The 27,867-nt window shown below is 34.9% G+C and overlaps 1 protein-coding gene across 3 annotated transcripts in view; it reads left to right on the top strand.

The window, feature by feature from the left end:
* Positions 1 to 23,789, top strand: part of LOC145315672 (uncharacterized) — a 35,802-nt gene extending 12,013 nt beyond the window's left edge. Inside the window, exons 2-13 of one of the 3 annotated variants that reach the window (XM_080155682.1) lie at positions 2,233 to 2,551; positions 3,675 to 3,761; positions 4,109 to 4,198; positions 12,610 to 12,669; positions 13,982 to 14,081; positions 15,370 to 15,504; positions 16,985 to 17,080; positions 17,731 to 17,846; positions 18,178 to 18,282; positions 19,701 to 19,761; positions 20,932 to 21,456; positions 22,180 to 23,789. In XM_080155682.1, coding sequence (XP_080011808.1) covers positions 2,517 to 2,551; positions 3,675 to 3,761; positions 4,109 to 4,198; positions 12,610 to 12,669; positions 13,982 to 14,081; positions 15,370 to 15,504; positions 16,985 to 17,080; positions 17,731 to 17,846; positions 18,178 to 18,282; positions 19,701 to 19,761; positions 20,932 to 21,456; positions 22,180 to 23,355 — 2,586 coding nt within the window. In that variant the 5' untranslated portion in view covers positions 2,233 to 2,516 and the 3' untranslated portion in view covers positions 23,356 to 23,789. The other 2 variants (XM_080155681.1, XM_080155684.1) reach the window with 2 other exon arrangements.
* Positions 23,790 to 27,867: the final 4,078 nt, after the last annotated feature.

Raw genomic sequence — 27,867 nt, 5'->3', positions numbered from 1 at the left:
CTGAAATCATTAGGATGATTTCAAAAGATGTATACCAAATAAAAACACCATAATTATACAATTTTTGTAATTTGAATATCTATGAAAATTTGTTATCAAATAAATGTGCAATTTATTAAATTTAAGAATTGAAAGATGATGAATTGAATCAAAATTTTGGAAGGGAGGGGACAATGGAAAATTAACATTAATTGGAATTTTGTTATTTCAATAACAGATCTATAGTATAGATGTATTTACAGATAACTACCTGCCAAACTTTTTCAATGGCCTAAAACTTTGCAGACAGTTGTTTTTCTTTAGTTGTTAAAAAGCTCATAGGCTGTCATTGGAATAAGGTTATAAGGAACTTTACTAATTAATTAATTGAACTGGCCAATAAATGAGGTTCATATTAGCAAGCTAGATTGACGACAAATTTCCCCCTGTCAATATATCCACAAATCCTAAATCTATTTCTTAATGTCGGAAGTAAAATTTAAAAAGGAAACAAAACATAATCTTACGTCAAAACAAATACAAAAATAGAATCAAAATACACTTTTTACCTATATTTAAATTTCAAAATACTTTCAAGGCTTTTCTACATTTAAGCTATGTACGTTCGACCATAGCATACAGATTCTTAAAAATAATAATGTATTATCTTTATAGCGTAGAAACTCTGCAATAATTTTAAAAAAGTCCACTTGTATAGCATTTTAAATCTTTAGCTCTTTTGACATAAATAGAGTTTAATGTGCATATTATAAATTATAATATTAATAATATGATTTTGGACATTCCTAAGACAACTGATCATAGAATACTATACAATACTAGCCGATCAACTGAAAATTGATTACCTATTTTCCCCCTAATTTCTGAAGTTGTACGACAGATCATCCAACTATTGCAAAAGCTATTTTCAGCTACTCCGGTCAAAAGGGAAAAGCGATATGATGTATTAACGATTTATACATTATACATTCAAAATTTAAATTTTTCAAATTTAGATTTGTTTTGGAAGTTGGAAGCTTTTTAAGCTAATAGTAAATATTGAGATAGGATGGAGGGTGATACGTACACAATCGGAAACTAAAATTCAGCTGATTTTATTGTCTTAGGGTTAATTCAAATTTCATTTTTGGACAGAATATATTTTAAAAACCTTTGGGTTGAAGGATATTAAAAAAATGGTTTATCTACAAATTATTTTTCAAATAAAAAGAATCTCAAAACCAAATATCAATTTAGGTTTAAGAATCAGTATTTTAGAGGTTATTTGCCATTGTACTTTTAAAACCTTGCGTACATTTGTGGTCTACTAGGTATCTAAAATAAAATAAGTTATTCTACAAAAAGTTCATAGACAATAAATCATGACAAAAAAACTGACCAAAATAGAAACAAGAAAAACAAGTTATTTTTAGATTTTTTCCCTAGAAAACATTGTTCATTTGTCAACTAATAGATTTTTAGTTTTTTGTTTTGTTTTAAGAAATGGATATATTATTACATGGATCTGACACCAGATTTTCATATTCTCCAATGAAGTGAAGCTTGCAGAGGGCTAATGATTCCCCCTTACATACCTACTACTGGATGAATGAAATGACCAATAAACAAGTTCCATGTTAGTAATTAGCTTATGGACATTTTTTCCCCTGTCATAATATCCACGTATATTCTATATCCATTTTTTATGGAGACGGGGAAACGACAATGGCAATTAAAATAATATACACCCTTTTCTTTACCAAATAATTTAGGCTATTTTGTGTAAAGATTAATTTATACTTCATTGTAATCTCCTGTCATCCATAGTTTCATCCTTTCCGCAGATATTAAAATGAAAAAATTATGTTATTTAAACCAGTTGTGTTAGACCCGAGGGGCTGAAGATAACAAAACTGGTTTTAATTTTATGATTTTTTTTTAATATTCGTGGAAATTTTTTTGTAATACGATGCTATACATAATTTTTAAGTATTGCTGAGAACCGGTTCTTATCCAGCAGATACCAATCGGTTTCGAAGCAATACTGGAAAATAATTTTTGAACATTTCATTTGTGTATTTAAATTTTTTGCACAGTTTTAGATTTGTTAGGTTTAGTAATTTATAATTATTTGTAACAAATGGTTATTCTTTGTTAATAGCTAAAGGTAGTGTTCTTAAATTGATATGAGTTTTTTGTTTGTTTAAAATACATATTTACTTAAAATCATTTAAAATGTTAAAATTATTTCAGAATGTTTGCTGAAAGCCAATTGAATCGCATTGCCAGATTCATCTTTAGCTGATCCTAACCAATCACAGTTGTCTAAATAGTTCAACAGCTGATTTCTGACCAATCATAATCGCCGATTTTGTAAAACAGCTGATTTCTGACCAATCACAGTTACTTGCAGTGTATAATAAACCAATCAAAGAGAAGAATAAACTAAAACGATCAAGAACCAACGAAAGACTCCGAAATTTCCAACGAAAAACAAAAGTTACAAGTGAATTATTAATACAGCACCAGAAATAAAAATGACTTCACTCAGCTATTACTCTAGCAGATCAAGGTGGGTTTATATTTCTTAGTAGCAAAGCTATTCTATAATATGAAATGTCTGTCTGTCTTAGACCTATATTAAGCTTCCCTGTAAGAGAAAACCAACTTTTTGAAATGGTTATTGAGATCTCAGAGGACAAACATATATAAATCCATACATTCCCTTATGAAAAAATTTTACATCTAAATTGTTAACATTTACCAGAATTGTCTGAAGGGATAAGGCAATGGTCAATAATATTGTACATCCCCAATAATGATAAAAAAATTACGTGAGTGAAGAAAGTCGCTCAAAAAATTCTTACGTCATAAAAATGAGGGATGAGGAGAGGAGGAGTGGAAAAGAAAACCCCTAAAAAAGAGATTGTTAATCACTTATTTTTATGACGTTACATGCTGATATTTTGAGCTGATTAATGAAAGTTAAACCAACGAATTATAGAAATTTGGTTACCAGTGTAATTTACAGTCCCTCCAATGTTCTCATTCTCCCTAACAATCATGCACCCAATTCTAAGGTAAATTCTTAAAAAACTTTTTGGCTCACTGGCTCACTAAAATCGGTGAGGCTTGCTAAAAACATTTGTGAAAAATCCTCCAAAATCGCATAAAAAATCTACAAAAATTAAACAAAATCTCATTTTAATAACCTTTTTATGATTTTATTTAATTTTTGTAGATTTTTTATGCAATTATGGAGAATTTTCCATACAATTTTTTAGCGAGCCTCACTGATTTTAGTGAGCCAGTGAGCCAAAAAGTTTTTTAAGAATCCACCTCTGCATAATTTTCATGGATGTAGAATATAAGTGGATATTGAGACATGGAAGAAATTGTCATCAATTTAAGTTGCTATCATGGATATCGCATATTGATCAATTAGTTATTCCAGTTGGGGAGAAGGGAATAATGTAAAGGGGGTGGATGGGATAGGGGTCGATATTTCAGCTATCTACAAGTTTCACTTTATTAGAGAACATGAAAATCTGATGTTAAATCCAAGAAATAATAAATCCATTATTATTGTTTTAGGGCCTCCAGTCGTCTGGACAATGTGCGCTCCAATATGGAGCGCAGCTCTGCTTACACTTACAGCAGTACAGCAGGCTCTAACAGGAATATTATTATTTTAGGGCCTCCAGCCGTCTGGACAATGTGCGCTCCAACATGGAGCGTAGCTCTGCTTACACTTACAGCAGTACAGCAGGCTCCAACAGGAATAGTATTATCCATTATCACCATATTACTATTAGAAACTTATACCTTCAATTGAGCTAGACAGATTAACATGTGCTTTGTAGGAGTAGAAAATCACAGGGATCTAAGGGGATAAGACAATGGCCGATGGATAGATCCCCAATGATGATATACAAAATCACCCCGTCTGTAGATTACAAGTAGTAGTTAAACGTTTTGACACTCAACTAAATGAACCAACCAATCAAACTTAATAAAAGTCCCCAAAGTTATTTAGTCAACGTATAAGAAAACTTATTATTAAACTTTGGGTACCTGTGTAATACATGCCGCAATGAAGTGGTGAAATGGATAATGCTATGGTTAGGAACTCGTATATCGACCTGGATTCGAGCTCGACCCCGCGGGTTGGCAGGACCAGGCTCAGAGACTCTTCACTGGATCTTACCATGAAAAGCAGGTAACTTTTTCACCAGTCAAAATAGAAGCGCTGGAAATTGCCATGTGTGACGTCATAAAACATGTCTAAAAACGAGGAATGAGAGAAGAATTGGGAGAGGAAACACCTAAAAAAGAAATGGATAATTGAATATTTTTATGACGTTACACATGATTCGTGCTTTAATTATCCACCAGTCAAAATAGTTATTGATTACAACTACATCAAGCTATTACATACTAATATGTAAACATTTTAAGGTTAGATTCTGTTTTCTTTTAATAATAATTTTATGAGAAAAAAATGAGGTTTTGATATCAGAATAAAATTATATATTCAAAACCCATTGTCAAACCTTGCTAATGTGCTTTCTGCCATTGGTAGTTTAGTCTGTGTTAGCATTGGTCATTTGTATTTTATGACGTCATTTTTTACAGGTACTATAAAGAGCTTCTTATTGCAACTCTTATCTCCCCCACCCCCCGCGACTTGGATGTTCATTTTCTTTAATCTTTTCAATTAACATTTGAAGTAAAATGTAGAAGCTAGTAAAAGTGGCTGACTCAGATTATGACGTCAAAAAAATATTAACCAATGAGAGGCCAGTATACACTGTAATTAACCAATGGTAAAATCTATAGTGGCCTCTCATTGGTTAATTTTTTTGACGTCATAGTCTGAGTCAGCCACTTTTACTAGCTTCTACAATGTATTTATGTAAGAGTAATTATTGTTACCTTGACTTAAGCAAAGCGTTTGATGTGTAAAATTCCTTAAACATTTTTAAACAAAAGTTAGAAGCTCTTTTAAGTGTCTATAAAAAGGGGGATACGTTTAAAAGCTATTGGCCAAAATATACTAGAATTATTAGTTGGAAAAGCTATACTTTGCTTGAAAAGTACATTTAAAAAATCAGTATAATTTTTAGGACTGAAAAATAATAAATCCTTTTGAAATATTTTTGAAAATTAAGTCAAAAGCCTGGCTGTTGCTTAGATTTATTGCTTCGTTTGTCTTTAAAAGTCATTTTATTAAAAAGGTTAAGCTCTAATTTAATGGATGTAGAATATACGTGGATATTATGACAGGGGAAAAATTGTTGCCAATTTAGGTTGCTTACTCGGAACTCCCGTATTGGTAAGTTCGTTCATCCAATAGGAAGGGGGGAGGGGCTAAAAAAGGTAGAGGGTTTATTTTAGCCCCCTGCAAGTTTCACTTTAATAGATTAAATAATAATCTGGTGCAATATCCAAGTAATAATAAATCCATTGTTTCAAGTCTTTTAATTGAAAAGGTTAAACTTCTATATTAGCGTTGATTAGTAAAATATAAACAGACATTAGGGGAAAAATAAAGAATTCGAAACAAATTATTTTGGAAGTTAAAGGTTATTTAAACAAGGATGACAACATCCATAATAGCGAAGCTCTAAATCGGAACCTACGAACATTAACACTCGTAGTTTTAGAACTGAATAATCAGAATATAAATGTATAAAAGTCGAAATAAAATTGTCAGTAAATTTGTTGAAAAACTGCTTACATGCAGGATAATGTTTAGAGACATACTTACATTTTTAGGACTTGATAATAGAGATGCTTCGCTTATAACAAGGACAATTATGTACATAGGGAGCGCAGCAATATAAAGCTGATGTAATAAATTCAAGGTTTTAGTAGATATTGTAAATATGATCAGTGAGTGAGGGAGGGGACTTTGGGCTGTTTTTTACACTAGTCCCCAAAGTCTTCTTATTCGTTGCTTTAACAACCTATGGGACTTATATTCAATTTTGATTGGTTGGTAACTACAGTTCAGTGTCAAAACGTTCAACCACCAATTGTAATCTACAGAAAGCGTAATTTTGAGTATCATCATTTGGGAATTAAATAAATTTATCGACCATTGTCTTATCCTTTAAGAAACCTGAAATATGCCACTAAAAATTATCTTTTCCAATATAACCTATATTATATAATTTTTAACAATTTTGCTGTATGTTTATCAAAAACGATAATCTCCAAAAACCTATAAACTTTTAAGGCTGCTAGCTGCAAAACGGCTGAATGAATAATTTCCATCCATTAAAGAAAGAAAAAGCAATAAAAAAAGGTTCAAATTCCTGTAAAAAATATTTTGTCATTGATAACGGTTGATCAGTTAAAAATTTGAGTAAAATCTGAAAAATAAAATTATGTCCTTACACAGTATCCTGTATTTACGCAATTTTGCAACAAATTTATGTTCAATTTTGTTTAGAATTACAAATTAATGATCTGCTTATTCAGTACACTCTACAAGAGTTATTGTTCGTTTGTACTTACTTTTTTTGTATAGATTCGCTTTTATGGATGTTGTCATCCTTGTTTCCATTCAAATAATAGCCAACCAAATTATGAGAATGGCTAAAAAATATTACATATTACAGAAATTCTATCCTTCATTTGTTGGAGCAAATTTCAAGTTAAATATTTTGTGAATTCTGGCCTTCACCTTGAAAATTTATTCACCTGTTAATTGTTACAGACATACCGACAGACTGACACACACACACACACACACACAGACCCACACACACACACACACACCCACACACACACACATAATAAACTAAGGAATATCTATACCACTAATTAAGTAAAATTTAGTTTTAGCCTTGAAATAAAAGTTTAAACTTTTTCTTAATTGTTAAGAAAATAGTAACTCAATAACTAATGCTAGTGTCCTTCATCACGCCCATTTTATGTATTTTAATTTAATGATAATTTTACTAAGAATTTATAAATTAAAAGCGAAGCTTTAATATAATAGGGTCGGTCCGTACGTCAGTTAGGTACGATTTAGAAAGCGTAGCAACTCTATAAACATTGCCAGAAAGTCCGTACTTTTTAGACAACAACTTTCAAAATTATATAATTATCCTTTTTATCTGATTTTTGTAATGATGATTCCTAGGATAACAAGGTACATTGTTTTAAGCGAGGCATCTCTATAATAAAATCCTAAAAAGGAAAGTATGTCCTTTCACTGCATCTTGTATTTATGCAATTTTACAACAGATTTATGTACAATTTTTTTAGAATTATAAACTTATGTTTTGCTTATTAATTTCTGACACTCTACAGGAGTTATTGTTCGTTTTCCTTCCTTCTGTTTTTATAGCTTTGCTTTTATGGATGTTGTCATCATTGTTATTTAAACTTTTAGTTAGATGATTAGTAAATTGAGAGGTTTAATAGTTATTTCTCGTATCGTATTATAAACGGCTTTCCGCGGATATAGAATGTACAATTATAAAATTAAAACTAGTTTTTTTAGCCCCGTGGTGCCGAAGGCACCGGCTAAAAAAACTAGTTTTAATCTTATGATTGTACATTTCTATATTCGTAGAAAACTGGATATAATACGATGCTAGACATAGTTTTTTCGTATGGATGAAAACCGGTTCCTATCCACCGGATTCGAATGAATACGAGAAAAGATTTTTATGTCATTAGTCAATCGATATATCATTACTTGGATGTTGCACCAGATTTTTATGTACTATAATAAAGTGATGCTCCCAGCTGGCTAAAATAACAATACCCCATTTATCTCCTTTACCCATCCCCTTCCACGCTTACTGGACGAAGGAACTGTCCATATTAGCAAGCGAAATTGGGACAATTTTTCCCTTGTTAATATATCCACGTATATCCTATATTCGTTCATTAGTTTGATACTAAAGTACCAAAATGTAATTGTTTGTATTAAGATCTCATAAACAGTCAGAAAAGTTTTGTGCAAATTCTTAGTTAGGATAGAGCGGATGTAGAAAATATGTGGATATTATAACTGGAGAAAATTTGTCGTAAATTTATCTTTCTAATATGGCCCTCATTTATTGGTCAGTTTGCTCATCCATTAGAAGGGGAGGGGATTGGGTTTACGGGGTACATTATTTTAACCAGCTGTGAATATTAATTTATTATAGTACATTAAAATCTGGTGCAACATCCGTAATAATATATCGATTGATATACAATCTATTAAAAACTAAGAAGGATAGCTAGCACGGTCTAATTGTCAACTAAAATGGAAATATTGTTATTAGACCAAGAAGTACTTCTTACCCTATAAAAACTGTCAATTATTAGTTATTTATGGGATCGTATTATAGACAGCTTTCTGTGGATATTTAAATGAAAAATTTTTACATTGAAACCAGTTTTGTTTTTGCTTATCTAAATTTTCCTTTTTTTCTTTATCTATTGACACACAGAAAACTGTCCCGAATTTGTATTAATTTTGAGGAACAAGACTCCAGTTACGTCATATTTTTCTTTCCCGAAAAAGGGAAGGGGGGAAGAAAATCTCTTCAAAAGAGATGGAGAAAACCCTCTTTTCTCCCATCTCTTTTTTCTTCCCCCCTTCCCTTTTTCGGGAAAGAAAAATATGACGTAACTGGAGTCTTGTTCCTCAAAATTAATACAAATTCGGGACAGTTTTCTGTGTGTCTTATCTATTTATCTCTTTCTCTAATTGTCTTTATGAATCTTCCTCTCTCTATCTCTTTTTACTTAATCTGACTTTTATATCTCTTTTTTAAAATCTCTCTCTCTCTCTTTCTCACTCTCTCTCTCTCTCTCTCTCCCACTTTCTCATTCTCATTCTCGTCTGAATTAAAGAAAATATACTTAACCTAATCGATATATTATATTTGGATGTTGCACCAGTTTATCATGCACTCTAATAAAGCTGGCTAAAATAACAATACCCCCCATTACCCCATTTTCTACCATCTCCTCCCCTTTTACTGAACAAACTGAACAATAAATGAGATCCATATTAGGCAAGCTAAATTTTCCCTTGTCAATATATCCACGTATATCCTAAATCCATTGTCTGAATCAAAGATAGTACACCTAACCTTGACCCTAAGAGTACGAAACAATAAACATTTTAAATCTTCTCATGGACAAATATTTTCTAAACAAGCAAAACGCAAAAATAAAGTTTAAGACACATGTTCAAATGGATATAAAATATACGTGGATATTATGACAGGTGAAAATTTGTGGTAAATTTAGCTTGCTATTATAGACATCATTTGTTAGTCAGTTCTTTCATCCAGAAGAAGGGGAGGGGATGGAGTAAAGGGAATGTATAGTGGCAGTCGTTATTTTAGCCCGCTTCGAGTTTCACTTTATTAGAGAATGTGTAAATCTGGTGTAACATCCAAGTAATAATACATCCATTCCTGTCAGTTAGCGTATATGTTACATTTGTATATAACGCAGATTATTTCAGCCTTAAAGGATTCGTCTCTTAATTTCATTTCTCGTATTTATTCGAATCTGGTGGATAGGAACCGGTTCTCATCCATACGAAAAAACTATGTCTAGCATCGTATTATATCCAGTTTTCTACGAATATAGAAATGTACAATCATAAGATTAAAACCAGTTTTTTTAGCCGGTGCCTCCGGCACCTCGGGGCTAAAAAAACTAGTTTTAATCTTATAATTGTACATTCTATATCCGCGGAAAGCCGTTTATAATACGATGCGAGAAATAACTATTATTGCCTTAGTGGGATACTCTTTATTCATTTTTTGTTTGTTTTAGAATTGATTTTCATGAAGTAAGATTTATATAACAAAGTTTTCTTATTTAGTAAGATGCTGTAATGGATGTAGAATATACGTGGATATTATGAAATGTTATCCTCAATTTAGGTTGTTAACATGGATCTTACTTATTGGTCAGCTCGTTCATCCAGCAGAAGAGGAGGGGATGGGAAAAAAGGGTTGGGTGTTGGGGTATCTTCATTTCAATCCGCTACAAGGTTCACTTAATTGGAGAACATGAAAATCTGGTGTAATATCCAAGTAACTAGATATATAGATTAAAGTAACAGAGTTTCTTTTACAGTAGCGGTCAAACTAGGCTGAATAAAAATGAAAATAGATAGTCTATATCTTTAATTTCTAAGTAAGGCCAACGGGACAAATGTTTATGAACAATCCGACTATATTATTGGTGAAACATGGTATACCGTTTTTTAATTTTATCCATATACTAATTCAACTAGAAAAAGTTTTCTTAGGAAATTTCGGGAAATTAAATATGTATTTTAAAATCTCCACGCCCGTAATATAGGATTGAATTATATGTGACTAATATGAATACAAATCTTCGCCTGCTATTTATTACACTTGTCCCCAAAGTTTTATAATAACGCTTTCTTATTCTTTCGCTCAACAACTTTGGGGACTATTATAGAGTTTTTTAATTGGTTGGTTCATTAAGTTGAGTGTCCAAACGTTTCAACCACTAATTGTAATTTACAGAAGGGGGTATTTTGTTTATCGTTATTGGGGATCTACATAGATGTATCGGCCTTGCCTTTTTAAGGTGTCTGAATGATTATCTATGGGTTTTAAATCTATTTTGAAAAGAGAGTGTGTTAGCCTTGACCCTCAAATTCCATCAAATGTATAAACAAGCGTCATTAAGATGTTTTATAAACGAGAATGGATATAGAATAAACGTGAAAATACATATTTACAGGGGAAAATTTAGCTTGTTAATATGGACCTCATTTTTTGGTCAGTTCATTCATCCAGGATGAGAGGGGAGTAGGGGAAGGGGTGAAGGGGATGGATGGGGAGTATCGTTATCTTAGCCAGCTACGAGCATTACTTTATCTGAGTGCATGAAGATCCTGTAAATAACTTTAAAAGATACTAGAAATCTATTTAGATAAGAGCTTTCCGTTTAGAAAGAATCGACGAACGAATCAATCTTAAATGTACCAGCTGTTCCTTTAATCTTAAGGGACAAACAATGAAACATTTAACAAAGGGATCTAAAGGGATAAGACAATTGCCTATAAATTGATGTCAATCCTCTATGATGATAAACGAAATTACCCCTTCTGTAGATTGCAATTAGTAGTTGAAACATTAAGACACTCAACTTAATTAATCAACCGATCAAAATTCATATAAGTCAATAAAAAAGAAAATATTATTCAAAACTTTGGGGACTAGTGTAATAAACAGCCCATTGTCCCCTTCCTTTCAGCATTTAACCTCTTTTATATAAGGAAAATTATCTAAGCATAAATCCTTTGATGCACGACTTAACCTAATTTTTTAAGCCAAGTTTAACCTTTTTTTTGTAATTTTAGACGTTGCACACAAAAATTAAATTAGGGCGTCTGTTCGATGTTGTTGTTTTTTGGGCAAATTTTTAAAATTCTTGCCAACTATCAAAATTTTAGCATCTACACATTTAGAACAAGCTAATTTTCTCATATTTTTATAAGAAGGCATCAAGCCGGTTCTAATCCAACGGATACTAACCTGTTTGGAAGTCACACTAAGATATATAAAACATGTCTGTTGAATAACCCACTATAAAAAGAATAAAGAGAGGGAGGGGGGGGGGGGGGGCGGTTGAATAAAGGTCAAAAGTAAAAATGTAGGAATAGGCTTTGTTTTTCATTTCTAAATTGGGACTGTTACGTAATGAACGTAACAAAAGGCTCAACTGTATTTGTCAAATAAATAATTTTATATCATTAAATTTTTAGTTTATATCCATTTATATCGCGGCGAGAGAGAGAGAGAGAGAGAGAGAGAGAGAGAGAGAGGGAGACAGGGAGACAGGGAGAGAGAGAGAGAGACAGAGAGAGAGAGAATGAGAGAGAGAGAGCGAGCAAGAGGGAGACAGGGAGAGAGAGAGAGAGAGAGAGAGAGAGAGAGAGAGAGAGAGAGAGAGAGAGAGAGAGAGAGAGAGAGAGAGAGAGAGAGAGAGAGAGAGAAAGCAAAATAGAAAACAATTAAATAAAGATATTTAATGAGATGATTTAAAATAACTTTTCCTTGTATTACATTACTAGTTGCTAGTTTTTCCCTTCTATAAATAATTATCTTGAAAACGTAGCAATTCTGCAAATAATAAGAGTATCAGAACTTAATCAGAAGAACATTAATTTGTAACTCTAAACAAAATTAAAGATAAATTTGTTGCAAAATTTCATGATAGTGTTTAAGGATATACTTTCATTTTTAGGATTTAAATATAGTGTTGCTTCCCTTATAATGTTGTACCTTGTTGTTCTAGAAATCAACATTCCAAAAATCAGATGAATAGGATAATTATACCATACAAAAAGGTTATTAAAAAAGTTAAAGATGATCTTTCTGGTAACGATTATAGAGTTGTTGCTACGCTTTCCAAATAGTACCAAACTTTTATAGGAATCATCATTCAAAGTTTTATAGTAATTATATAAAATTATAAAAAATATAGTTGAAATAAAAGATTAAAATCATTTTGAATTTTAGACGAAGCAGCTCACTGGAAATCTCTGCTCCACACATCTCATTGATGGTTTTAGGCTATTTTTTCTAAATTCAAGTTTTGAATCATTTTCTATTTTAGACGAAGCAGCTCACTGGAGATCTCAGCTCCTTCCATGATTTCTTCCAAACCACTGATGAGGTAAGTGATTCCTATTATCGATACGGTATTAAAAAAATATTATAGAGAATGAATGTATTGTTTTTCTAGATATTAGTGTAAAATATTAAACAGAAGTAAATATAAATTAAATTTTTCAAAAACCGATTATTTTTGGTCAGTTCGTTCATCCAGTAGGAGAGGATGGGATTGGAAAAAGGGGGTAGGTGGGGGGTATCGTTATTTAACAAGCTATTAGCTTCACTTTATTAAGTGTACATTAAAATCTAGTGCAATATCCAAGTATTAATTGATCAATTACTAAATGATATAGTGCAAAATATTAAGCTGAAGTAATTATGAACTTCGATATTTAAAGGCATGATTTTTTTTCAAGGGCTACACTTAAAGGTATGCGGGGGGGGGGGTGTTGGAATTAACTGGTTCCCAATGTTATATTATACATTCTCTATCATAAGTTGGCTTATAAACTCTAGGCACAATCATTTATTTTTGATTGGTTGGTTCAAACATTCCATTAATAAAATAAATATACAAGATAATTAATTATGTTCAAATAATTAAAGATAAAAATTAATTTATCGTCAAGTGTCCTTTCCCTTGGGATCAATGGTTTTTTTTCACTGCTTATCTATAATACAAAGTAGAATGATGTCTGTCTGTTTGTCTGTACCAAAGGATCTCGGTAACCACTGAACCGATCGGATTCTACTCTTCAGGGAATATACCTACTGGTCCTGTGGTGGTTTTAGGCTATTTTCTTGGGGGGTGGGACACCCCCAACCCCCCCAAAAACAAAAAAATCCCCTCCCATTTGTTTTGTTTATGGGGCATTTGGTGCCATAAAACTTTTTTTTAATTACCTCTTGGGGCAAAGCCCCTAGAGGCTAGAGGTGAAGCCGCTAGTATTTGTAAATAGGAAGAATGAATTTAGGATGTACGAGGATACATTAACAGGGGAAAATTGGCATATATTTAGAACCCAGTTAAAGTGTCTGACTATGACGTCAGAAAAAATTAATAATTAACCAATAAGAGACCGCTATATATTTTACCATTGGTCAATTACAGTGAATACTGGCTTCTCATTGGTTAATTGTTATTTTTCTCTGACGTCATAGTTCGACACTTTTACGAGGTTGATATATTTATCTTGCTAATATATATGGACCTCATTTATTGGTTAGTTTTCTTTATACAGTAGGAGGGTAGGGGATGGGGTAAAGTGGGTGGGTGGGGTTAGTCGTTATTTTAGCCATCTGTAGGGATTATTTATCAGAGTTTATGAAAATCTGGTGCAACATCCAATTAATAATATATCCATTGTATTTAGGGAGAGATCTAAAGACTTCAGTGTGAATGGGATCGAAAGAATTTCCTCCCGCCCCAAGACAATGTCCTTCGACTCCAAATACGATGCCAAGGAATACAAGGTAAATAGGATGCCAAGGAATAAAAGGTAAATAGGATGCCAAGGAATACAAGGTAAATAAGATGCCAAGGAATACAAGGTAAATAGGATGCCAAGGAATACAAGGTAAATAGGATGCCAAGTAATACAAGGTAAATAAGATGCCAAGGAATACAAGGTAAATAGGATGCCAAGGAATACAAGGTAAATAAGATGCCAAGGAATACAAGGTAAATAGGATGCCAAGGAATACAAGGTAAATAGGATGCCAAGGAATAAAAGGTAAATAAGATGCCAAGGAATACGAGGTAAATAGGATGCCAAGGAATACAAGGTAAATAAGATGCCAAGGAATACAAGGTAAATAGGATGCCAAGGAATACAAGGTAAATAGGATGCCAAGGAATAAAAGGTAAATAGGATGCCAAGGAATAAAAGGTAATTAGGATGCCAAGGAATACAAGGTAAATAAGATGCCAAGGAATACAAGGTAAATAGGATGCCAAGGAATACAAGGTAAATAGGATGCCAAGGAATACAAGGTAAATAGGATGCCAAGGAATACAAGGTAAATAGGATGCCAAGGAATACAAGGTAAATAGGATGCCAAGGAATACAAGGTAAATAGGATGCCAAGGAATTCAAGGTAAATAGGATGCCAAGGAATACAAGGTAAATAGGATGCCAAGGAATACAAGGTAAATAGGATGCCAAGGAATTCAAGGTAAATAGGATGCCAAGGAATTCAAGGTAAATAGGATGCCAAGGAGTACAAGGTAAATTGTGTAATGGATGGCAAATTAGCCAAAAGGAGGATAGGGGAGGTACACTCCATGCATGTCATTGGTTGAAAATTTTTACAGATTTTGATACGTAACGGCGTTTTTTTCCATTTCGTTCACACTATTAGTCAGCTTTAAATTTCGCATATCTTAAAATAACATTTTCTTGGATATATTTCGTGTAAAAATTTCTTCCCTCTTATTTTGTGAAGCATATGACACTAATTATAATTATTATAATAAAATAGTTAAGATTAGTTAAATATGTTAGGTTAAAGTTTGACGAAAAATGGGGTCAGAGGGAACATTTAGATATATCATTATTTTTATACAGGATTTGACTACAAGTGCAGACAAGTACTCGACCATGGCCAAGTACAAACGGACAGACGGGCGGACATTTCGAATTTTTAGAGTAGTTTTGCTACTAAAAATGTTTCAAAATTAAGTGCAACAATTTATAAAAAGATTTACATCCCTCGCTCTGTATGGTACTATATCTGCATGTAACTTTGCATTTTTACACAGGATTTGACTACCAGCGCAGACAAGTACCTGACCATGGCCAAGTACAAGGATCTGGACCTTAACAACAGTCTAGAGGAGGAGAGGAGGAGCAAGGCATACAATAAGATTATCAATACAACCAGCTCTTATCAACAGGTATATAGATAGATAGAAAGACAGACAGACACATAGACGTCCAAGGGGGGGGGGGTAATGGGGCGATTACCCCCCCCCAAACGAATTTGGGGGTGCCGTAGGCACCGCCAAATTTTTTTTCATTTTACCCCCCCTATTTAAAATTTACCCCTACCCTGGGGGTGCTGTAGGCACCCCCAACCATTTAGGAGGGGGTATTTATCCCCCCCAAATAATTTTGGTAAATACCCCCCCCAAAATAAAAAATCTCTAACAAAAAAAATTTTTGCGCGCTTTTATACTAAATTTTTAATAAAATTTAAATTACCCCCCCAAAAATTTTACCCCGGGGGTAAATTTTGGGGGGGTTAAACTAATTTTACCCCTGCCAACAGATTTCAGGGGGGGTAATTACCCCCCCCCCAAGCTAATTTTACCCCCGGGGTAAAAATTTTGGGGGGGGGGGTAAAAAAAATTCGCGGCCCCCCCCTAAACCGAATTATCCCCCCCTTAAAAAAATTTTACCCCCCCCCAAAAAAAAAGCTTGGACGCCCCTGGACAGACAGACAGACCTTAACAACAGTCTAGAGGAGGAGAGGAGGAGCAAGGCATACAAAGAGATTATCAATACAACCAGCTCTTATCGACAGGTACATAGATAGACAGATAGACAGACAGACAGACAGACAGACAGACCTTAACAACAGTCTAGAGGAGAAGAGAAGGATTATGACAATAAGATTATCAATACAAACAGCTCTTATCAACAGGTAGATAGATAGATAGGTAGACAGACAGACAGACAGACAAACCTTAACAACAGTTTAGAGGAGGAGAGAAGGAGCAAGGCATACAATAAGATTATCAATACAACCAGCTCTTATCAACAGGTAGATAGATAGATAGATAGATAGATAGATAGATAGATAGAAGGACCTTGACAACAGTCTGGAGAAGAAGAGAAGGAGCAAGGCATACCATAAGATTATCAATACAACCAGCTCTTATCAACAGGTAGATAGATAGATAGATAGTCAGACAGACAGACAGACAGACATACAGACCTTAACAACAGTCTGGAGGAGGAGAGAAGGAGCAAGGCATACAATAAGATTATCAATACAACCAGCTCTTATAAACAGGTAGATAGATAGATAGATAGTCAGACAGACAGACAGACAGACCTTAACAACAGTCTGGAGGAGGAAAGGAGGAGCAAAGCATACACTAAGATTATCAATACAACCAGCTCTTATCAACAGGTAGATAAATAGATAGATAGACAGACAGACAGACAGACAGACCTTAAAGACAGTCTAGAAGAGGAGAAAAGGAGCAAGGCATACAACAAGATTATCAATACAACCAGCTCTTATAAACAGGTATATAGATAGATAGATACACAGATAGATAGAAAGATAGATAGATGGATAGATAGATAGATACTAATAATATAGAACAGTGTTGCCAGATATATTGATTTAAAAACCCGTAAATTTAGGACATGGATGCCACCCGTGCCTGTATGTCCGACATATTCATGAACACGAACGGATTCAGCTCCAAAACTGTGGCAGCTGTCGCTAATGTCGGCAAGGTAATTTTTAGCAGCTGTCGCTAATGTCGGCAAGGTAAAGTTTGGAAGCTGCCATGATTGTCGAGAAGTGGATGGGTCGGTAATTTTATAATGTTTTTTGGGGGGCTAACTGCTTTAAAACTAGAGTTTTAACCAAACATTTTCAAATCATTTCCAAACATTTTCAAGTAAATGGTCAAATTGTCTCAAAAATCAGCCACGTGACGTCATAAAAATGAAGGAGATGAGAGGAGAAGTGGAAAAGAAACCCCTAAAAAAGAGATGGATTTTTGAGACACTTTGTCCAACTACATTTTCTAAACAATTTCAAGGTAATAATGAGAACACATACATTCGAACTTACTACTATTTAACGCTAATTTTAAGGATAAACTGGATGCTGTAAGTATTGGTGCAAAAAATATGACGTAACAAAAAAAATTAGCCAATGAGAGTCCACTATAAATTTTACCATTGGTCAATAACGGCCTCTCATTGGCTAATTTTTTTGTTACGTCATATTTTTTGCACCAATACTCACAGCATCGACAAACTGTGGTCCTTTAAAATGAAATAGAGATTTACTAGAACTTGTTGGACGCTGACAGACAAACAAAAATCCAATTACTAGAGTTATTGAAGACGTTTTAGAGATCTTTAAATATTTGTAGGGCGAGACCGGGCCTAAGAACTATAGCTGGAGAAAAGAGATGGAGGGTTATGAGGAGAAATTAGAACAGCTGCAAAATCATAAGAGAAATGTTCATGAAGCCACAAAAGCCACTAGGTTAGTAGTTTGAATTCAACAATTCGGGGATAATTTTTTTTATCATAATTGGGTCTGTGTACAAATTTATCATCCGTTGTCTTATCCTTTAAAATTCCTGAGTTATAACCATATTTTTAAAAACGAAGCTTTTCTATAAGTAGGGTCGGCCAATCTGTCTGTCCGTAACGGTTGGCTCTTTTGGAAAATTTTTACATATTAAAATTGTCCTTTCGATTTCAAACTTTATAAGATGATTCCTATAACAATTAGTAACGATTTACTCTGTACTCGTTACCAGAAAGCCCGTACGTCCATTTAAAACGTTCTGATTTTTAATTTTTTTTTAAAGGGATGTTGGCTACCGCAGTACCGATGAGAAAATTCGCGCGTATGAGCGAGAGTCTCGCCGTGACGTTGATACCGAACCAGTCAAGCTGACCCTCACTCCTCTTAGGTAGATACATATATAGATAGATAGATACTTGGGTAGATAGATAGATAGATAGATACTTGGGTAGATAGATAGATAGATACTTGGGTAGATAGATAGATACTTGGGAATATAGATAGATAGATAGTCAGAGTCTCGCCGTGACGTTGATACTGAACCAGTCAAGCTGACCCTTACTCCACTTAGGTAGTTAGATATATAGATACTTGGGTAGATAGATAGATAGATACATGGGTAGGTAGATACATACTACTAAAGAAGATAGATAGAAGAAGGGTAGATATGTAGATAGATACTTGAAATAGGTAGATAGACAGACAGACAAACAAACAGACAAACATATAGACAAACAGACAGACAAACATATAGACAAACAGACCGACAAACAGACAGACAAACATATAGACAAACAGACCGACAAACAAACAGACAGACAAACAGACAGACAAACAGACAGACACACAGACAGACAAACAGACAGACAAACAGACAGACAAACAGACAGACAAACAGACAGACAAACAGACAGACAAACAGACAGACAAACATATAGACAAACAGACCGACAAACAAACAGACAGACAAACAGACAGACAAACAGACAGACACACAGACAGACAAACAGACAGACAAACAGACAGACAAACAGACAGACAAACAGACAGACAAACAGACAGACAAACAGACAGACAAATAGACAGACAAACAGACAGACAAACAGACAGACAAACAGACAGACAAACAGACAGACAAACAGACAGACAAAGAGACAGACAAACATATAGACAAACAGACCGACAAACAAACAGACAGACAAACAGACAGACAAACAGACAGACAAACAGACAGACAAACAGACAGACAAACAGACAGACAAACAGACAGGCAAACAGACAGACAAACAAACAGACAAACAGACAGACAAACAGACAGACAAACAGACAGACAAACAGACAGACAAACAGACAGACAAACAGACAAACAAACAGACAGACAAACAGACAGACAAACAGACAGACAAACAGACAAACAAACAAACAGACAGACAGACAAACAGACAAACAGAAATACAAACAGACAAACAAACAGACAGACAGACAAACAGACAGACAAACAGACAAACAAACAGACAGACAGACAAACAGACAGACAAACAGACAGACAAACAGACAGACAAACATACAGACAAAATAACATACAGACAAACAAACAGACAGACAGACAAACAAACAAACAAACAAACAAACAAACAAACAGACAGACAGACAGACAGACAGAAAAACAAACAGACAGACAGACAGACGTCAGACAGACAGACAAACAAACAGACGGACAAACACACATAATTCAAAATAATATTTAGTTGAAATGTCACAAGTTAGTAAATGTAACAAATATGAAATGAAGTTTAAAAATTGTAGGACAAGCACATCATCTGTATCCAGCACAAACACTTCTACACCTTCATCTACTTACAACAGGAATGTATCATTACATGGAAATTACACTTAGGGTCCGTCCGTACGTAACAGTTAGCTCTTTTCGTTAATTTAGACATGTTAGAATTGTTCTTTCGATTTCACACTTTGCATGATGATTCCTATAATAACAGTTAATAACGATGTAGGAAGCGCAGCAACTCTATAATTATAACCAGAAAGTCTCTATGTCCGTGCATTTTTTTACTTAGCTAAACAATTTTGGGAAATTTCTATTGTGTTGTAATTGCTTAGTTTTTACTCACAGACTTTCAGAGGAAATAGGACAAAAAGTTATTTATCGCATATTATTGTGGACATCTTTCCACGAATATTACAATTAAAAATCATAAGATTAATACCAGTTTTGATGGCCCCGGGCTAACAAAACCGGTATTAATTTTATTACTTTTAAAAAAATAGTCGTTAAGGATTGTCTGTAATACGATGCTATGAATTATTTTTCAGTATGGCTAAGAACAGGTTCTAATCCAGCGGATATTGATCGGTTTTGAAGCCATACTGGAAAAGTATATATTTCGGTACACCGACAAACGTCCTACTACGACAAACGTCCTAATGCGACAAACGTCCTAATGCGACAAACATCCTAAACGACAAACGTCCTAAGCGACAAACGTCCTAAGCGACAAACGTCCTAAAGGGACAAACGTCCTAATGCGACATCTCTTAAGTAAAACGTCCTAATTTTTTTTAAAAAAATAAGAAATAAAAAAATCTTCTAAAATTTGAGAACAAAATCCACTAACAAAAAAAACATTTGAACAATGAAAACCAATATGGCGATAACACACAGGGAAATAATTTTTAACTGAAATTTATTTCTTGAATAACTTTATCCATAGGCTAAATTTTGAAAATCTGTCCGACAGTTTTTCCAAAGTCTGTGTTGGCTATCCAATGACATGGTTTCGAACCCGATGCATCCTTGCATTACAAAATTCGACCTTTAATATTTTAGGAGGTTTTACTTAAGAGATGTCGCAGTAGGACGTTTGTCGTTTAAGAGGTTTGTCGCTTAGGACGTTTGTCGCATTAGGAGGTTTGTCGGATTTTCAAGTTTAGGACGTTTGTTGCATTAGGACGTTTGTCGTAGTAGGACGTTTGTCGGTGTACCTATATTTCTATGTATTGATATGCCACATGTTGAAGGTCTTCTTACACTCCATCAACCACTACACAATCCCCAGCAGTCAGCAGCTACAGTAGCAGCTACACAACCACAACCAACGGCTACACTAACGGCTCTTCAGCCGCTGCTTCTACAATTGAAGACCTAGCTCCTGCAACTCCCAAGAAAGGTGCCTGGCGCAAGGAAATTGCCAAGTTTGAAGATGATCTGGAGCTTAATAAGGTTAAGAAAGAGAATCAGACTAAGATAGAGTCATATACTACAGCCACAGCTCCTAAGACTGAGACAACTAGGATTAATGTTCCTATAACTACTACTAAAACTACAACTACTGCGGCTAAAGTTGAAGAAGAAGCTCCCGCCAAAAGAGTTTGGTCTTGGCAGAAGAAGACCGAACCAGAAGTAGCCAAGCCAGCCGCTACAGCTGCTATTTCTTCAGCTGCTGCTACAGAGTCTAAAGCTGCTAAAACCTACTCTTGGAATAAATCAAGTGAATCTGAGACTTCCACGACCTCTAGTGTTCAAACAACCAAAGTTGAAATTAAGGTGAAAAAATAGTTATTTATCGCATCGTATTATAGACAGCTTTCAACAGAAATTAAGATAAAAAACTATAAGATCAAAATCAGTTTTGTTAGGCCCGCGGACCCGAATGATCACACTACTGTTATTTATTTTAAGATTTGTGGAAAATTGTCTGTAATACGATGTCATACATGATTTTTCAGTATGGCTAAGAACCGGTTATAATCCAGCGAATATTAATCGGTTTCAAAGCCATACTGAAAAAGTGTTTTCTAATCATAAATTTTGTATTTTAACCCAGTATTAGCTCTTGCACCCAAAGGTTTATCTACATAGATTTTGGAGTCGTAACAAAAACTTAACTGTCTAATATTATCCAAATGAGTCTTAACCTATTATATAAAGTAGTAAGCTTTTTTTGTCTATAGCCAAGGATCGCGCTAACCGATATGGTTCTACTTTACAGTGAAGCTTCTTTTAAACTATTTTGGAAGATGGTATCTCCACCCTTTCAATGAAAGATGACACCCCCCCCCAAAAAAAAATAATCTTCTTAAAACCCAAATTGAAAATAGAGGGAAAGTCGAGTTTTCCCCCATCTAACTTAAATACACTTAGAGACTTCTAGGGGCGTAGCCGCTAGTATGATATGATTGATTACTTGGATAGTAAAAGAAATTAAATCTGTTTATCTTCAAAATTAAAAATAAAAGTCAAACTTCATTTAAAACTGTATTATTCTAGGTTGAATCCAAATCAGCAGCAATTTCATCAGTCACCACCTCCAGCTCCTCAGCCAGCAGCTCAAACACAGCTGCCACTACCACAACAACTAGCAGCTGGAAGAAGCCAGAGGCAAGCAAACCCGCTGAAGCCCCTGCACCAGCACCCGCAGCCACAGTTCCTAAATGGAAGAAACCTGAACCTGCTGCGGCTGTTGAAGAACCTAAAAAGGTTGAGGAAACTAAACCTGCTTCTGTGCCAAAATGGAAGAAGCCTGCTGAAGCTGCTCCTAAGGCAGAAGAAACACCCAAAAAGGTTGAGGAAACTAAGCCAGCTACTCCCAAATGGAAGAAGCCTGCCGAAAAGAAGGAAGAACAACCTGCTCCCAAAGTCGAAGAGGCCAAACCCACACCCAAATGGAAAAAGCCAGAGCCAGCTACAGCCAAAAAAGAGGATCCCCCAAAAGAAGAGACTCCTAAAACTGTTCCAAAGTGGAAGAAACCTGCTGCAGCTGCCGCCCCAGCCAAAGTGGAGCCTCAAAAACCAGAAGAAACCCCAAAACCAGTTCCCAAATGGAAAAAGCCAGCTGCCACCGCCGCGGCTGCACCCAAGGTTGAGCCCAAACCTGCCGAAGAAACACCAAAACCAGTTCCCAAGTGGAAGAAACCAGCTACAACCACCACACCAAAGGTGGAGGAAAAGAAAGAGGAGCCGGCCGCCAAGCCTGTGCCAAAATGGAAGAAGCCGGCTGCTGCACCAGCCGCAGAAAAGAAAGAGGAAGTCAAGCCCGCCGAGGAGGATAAACCAGTACCAAAGTGGAAGAAACCCGCCGAAAAGAAGGAGCCTGCGGTCACACCTACCCCAGCCCCTGTTGCCAAAGAAGAACCACCCAAGGCTGAAGAAGCCGAACCAGCACCAGCAGCTGTCATCGTGCCAACCACAGACGACGTTGCACCCGCCACCGAAAAGTCAGCTGACGAGGGTACCAAACCAAACCAAGATGGCGGCGATAAGAAGGCGGAAGAAGAGGAGGAGGAGGACCATACGGGCATGCGCGCCATGAGGAAGGAGACAGACAACAAGTTCAAGGACATGGAGGCAGAGTTCGAGGCCGGTAGATCAAAGTTGGCCGCCTTAAGAGCCAAAATGAAGAGGTTGAGAGAGGCTTCCAAAGCCGCCAAAGAGGCTGAGGGTTAATGATCATGAGCTACGGCCACCAGAACTGCTAGATATCAATTTTATTAATATAGATCTATCCAAATGAAAACATTTATATAAATATCTGCCCCAAAAAAATATTCACATTATTATCAAAAGTAACAAGTAATAGTTTTTAAAATCATTCAATCAAAAAAATCATTATTATTGAAAATGTAATTCTAAAGTAGATTATAGTAGAATCATAGAAACTTTTTATTTATAAAACAAGAAAAAAAATTAAATGAATCTAAATTTTCATGTAATTTAATGTAATTTTTTTTTACTGTCGTTATTTAAATAATTTGGAAATATCGAAAATATAAAAAATTATGTAATTATGTAATTTGAAACAAAATTTTGTAATTGTTAAATGTAAAATTGTGCCAAAAATGTGATAATTATTAAATCAATGAAATAAACGTTTTTAAAAATTTAAATTTTGTAAATTTCTCATAGCAAAGCAAATCTATAAACTGAAGCTATATACTATTCAAAATAGTTATTTATCGCATCGTATTATAGACAGCTTACTAAAATATTAAAATGAAAAGTTTTAAACCAGTTTGGTTAGCCCATAGGGTATCGGCCATGGCTAACAAAATTATTAATTTTATGATTTTTATTTTAATATTCGTGAAAAATTGTCTGTAATACTATGCTAAACATGATTTTTCCGTATGGCTGAGAACTGGTTTTAATCCAGATTATATTAATCGATTTCTAATCCATACTAGATATTTAATTATTGTTATATTTCCTTGAATTGTTAAACTGTACCCCAGCTTATTTGAACTTGAAATAATTTGTTAATTAATAAAGGTCACTTTAGTTTAGGTTATAATGGGCAAAGATAGCCCACAGGAAAAGAAGGTGGAGGGGGAAGATTTCAGTGCTCAATATACACTGAAAGGGAAAGCCAAAAGAATTGTTTTTGAACCAAAGCTGCGCATTACCATAAACCCTTTTTCATAACCTAGCCTAAACAAAGAATAAAACATTTTCGAATGCAATTTTTAGGGTTTATATCCGCTAAATTTAGAAACAATTATGACAACATCCATAAGTAGCGAAGCACAAAAAAATCATAGATTTGAAGGGACAAAAAGATAAAGGAGTTATAGAGCAAATGTTCAGATCTCATAACAAAGAAAAAAATCTCGAAACCTTAAAAAAATAACATTCACATCTTTTAAAGCGAGACCGACAGACAGACCTACAAACAATGTTAGATAGGAATCTGTACTAAAATTTGCAGGTGGTAATAATTTAAATATTCTGTATATCTTTAAAAGATTAAAAATGGAAAGACATATCTTAAAAAATTATTATTTATTAACATCTTAATTGGAACTGATGATCTATTTAATTAGTGAAACATAATTGTATTCTATGAATAAAATTAAAACAAAGATAAAAACATCCATTAATAGCGAAGCACAAACAAATCATGGATTAGAAGTTGGAAATGGAGATTTAAAAAGTATTTGTTGAAATAAAAAAGGGATTTTTGGGGAAAAAATCACGAAACCTCTCTCAAGTATTTTCATAGTTTTTTATGTCTATATTTTGTATCATGACTGAGAGACTGACTGTTAAAGTAAATACTTTCTAGAAATACGGACTGACTGACAGACGTGTAGACATGAAGAATTATAAGGTAGCTTCGCTACTAAAAATATAATCAACAGTATAGAGTGTGCAGAATTTGTGATCAAAAGAAGGAACCAGGGGCGTCCTAGCTTTTTATTTTGGGGGGGGGGCAAAATTTTTTTAAGGGGGGGGTAATTCGGTTTTGGGGGGGGTAAAATGGCGCGCGAAGCGCGGCGCAAATTTTTTTTACCCCCCCCCAAAATTTTTACCCCAGGGGTAAAATTTGCTTGGCAGGGGTAAAATTTGTTTACCCCCCCCCAAAATTTACCCCCGGGATAAAATTTTTGGGGGGGGTAATTTAAATTTGATCAAAAAGTTAGTATTACAAATGCGCGCGAAGCGCGCAAAAATTTTTTTTGTTAGGGATTTTTTATTTTGGGGGGGTATTTACCCCCCCAAAATTGTTTGGGGGGGGTAAATACCCCATCCTAAATGGTTGGGGGTGCCTACGGCACCCCCAGGGTAGGGGTAAATTTTAAATGGAGGGGGTAAAATGAAAAAAATTTTGAGGGTGCCTACGGCACCCCCAAATTCGTTTGGGGGGGTAATCGCCCCATTACCCCCCCCCCTTGGACGCCTATGGAAGGAACTAATAACAAAAATTATTTTGAATAAAAATAATTATACATTTTTTTTCTTTAAATGGATATAGAATACGTGGATATTGTGATAGTGAATTTTTGTCATCAATTCAGGTTGCAAATATAGTCCTCAGATATTGGTCAATACGTTACTCCATGATCAGGGGAGGGGATGAAAGCAAGGGCAGGGGCGTCCAAGCTTTTTATTTTGGGGGGGGTAAAATTTTTTTAAAGGGGGGGGGTAATTCGGTTTTGGGGGGGGGTAAAATGGCGCGCGAAGCGCGCCGCAAATTTTTTTTTACCCCCCCAAAATTTTTACCCCGGGGGTAAAATTTGCTTGGGGGGGGGGGGTAATTACCCCCCCTGAAATCTGTTGGCAGGGGTAAAATTTGTTTACCCCCCCCAAAATTTACCCCCGGGGTAAAATTTTTGGGGGGGGTAAGTTAAACTTTATCAAAAATTTAGTTTTAAAAATGCGCGCGAAGCGCGCAAAAATTTTTTTTGTTAGAGATTTTCTATTTTGGGGGGGGTATTTACCCCCCCAAAATTGTTTGGGGGGGGGTAATTACCCCCTCCTAAATGGTTGGGGGTGCCTACGGCACCCCCAGGGTAGGGGTAAATTTTAAATGGGGGGGGTAAAATGAAAAAAATTTTGGGGGTGCCTACGGCACCCCCAAGTTCGTTTGGGGGGGGGGGGGTAATCGCCCCATTACCCCCCCCTTGGACGCCTATGAGCAAGGGGGTATTGAAGGTATCTTTATTTAGCCCGCTGCGAGTTTCATTTTATTAGAGAACAAAATCTGGTATAAGAAACTATAAATAATAGAAACTCATTGCGATAATTAAGGAAACCGCCTAAAATATGTTGCTTAAAAAATGCATATTTAAAAAAAAACACAAAATGACAATATGCACATAAAATTTGTGTCATCTATTAATCATTTGAGAATTAATAGACAATTGAATCGATTTGCAACAGATTAAGAAGATTCAATTTATCCATTATTTAAGCGACATCCTTTTAAGTGTATACATCGATATATAATTAATGGATGTTGCACCAAATTTTCATATACTCTAATAAAGTGAAACTTGAAGCCGGCTAAAATAACTATACTTCATCTATACTTTAAACATTAATGTAAAAATTTGTAGTATAAAAATCACGAAACCTTACAATTATAAAAAAATGAAATGAATGCATTTAGAATATGCTTGGGTATTATGACTTGGGAAAAAATGTCATCAATTAAGGTTGCTACCATGGAACTCGTTTAAAGGTTAATTCGTTCATACAGTAAGGGGAGTGGATCAGTAAAGGGGGTGAATGGGGGGTATAGTTATTTTAGGCAGCTTCAAGTTTCACTTTATTAGAGTACATGATAATCTGGTGTAAGATCCAAGTAATAATAAATCCACTATAGCAATCGAAATAATCTTTTTTCCTCTGTCAAGGACTGACGGACAGACTGACAGAAAAAGTGAATTATAGAGTAACGTTGCTACTAAAAATGGGAAACAGTTGTAAATAGATAAATGAAAAAGGATTATAAGAAAGAGGTTTTATAAATAATTTAGTATGATAATATAATCTTCAATGGAGGAGGGATAAATATTAAGAAGGTTGAATTTATTTTTGTAGAACTGGATATATTAAAAAAATGGATGTAGAATATACGTGGATATTATGACAGGGGAAATTGTTTTCGTACATTTATCATTTATTGGTCAGTTCGTTTATCCAGTATGAGAGAAGAAGATGGGGTAAAGGGGTTGGACTGTGGATCCAGGGGCGTCCAAGCTTTTTATTTTGGGGGGGGGTAAAATTTTTTTAAGGGGGGGTAATTCGGTTTTGGGGGGGGTAAAATGGCGAGCGAAGCGCGCCGCAAATTTTTTTAACCCCCCCCCAAAATTTTTACCCCGGGGGTAAAATTTGCTTGGGGGGGTAATTACCCCCCCTGAAATCTGATGGCAGGGGTAAAATTTGTTTACCCCCACCAAAATTAACCCCCGGGGTAAAATTTTTGGGGGGGGTAATTTAAATTTTATTAAAAATTTTTTTTGTTAGAGATTTTCTATTTTGGGGGGGGGTATTCACCCCCCCAAAATTGTCTTTTTTGGGGGGGGAAATTTGGGGTAAATTGGCACCCCCAAATTCGTTTGGGGGGGGGGTAATCGCCCCATTCCCCCCCCCCCCTTGGACGTCTATGTGTGGATCATTATTTTAGCCACCTACAAGTTTCACTTTTGTATATGATAATTCATGTAAGATCTAAGT

Source organism: Acartia tonsa, chromosome 4 (genome assembly GCF_053477335.1).
Source record: "Acartia tonsa isolate MP-2025a chromosome 4, ASM5347733v1, whole genome shotgun sequence".
Lineage (NCBI taxonomy): Eukaryota > Metazoa > Arthropoda > Copepoda > Calanoida > Acartiidae > Acartia > Acartia tonsa.
This window is presented reverse-complemented; position numbering and strand designations above follow the sequence as displayed.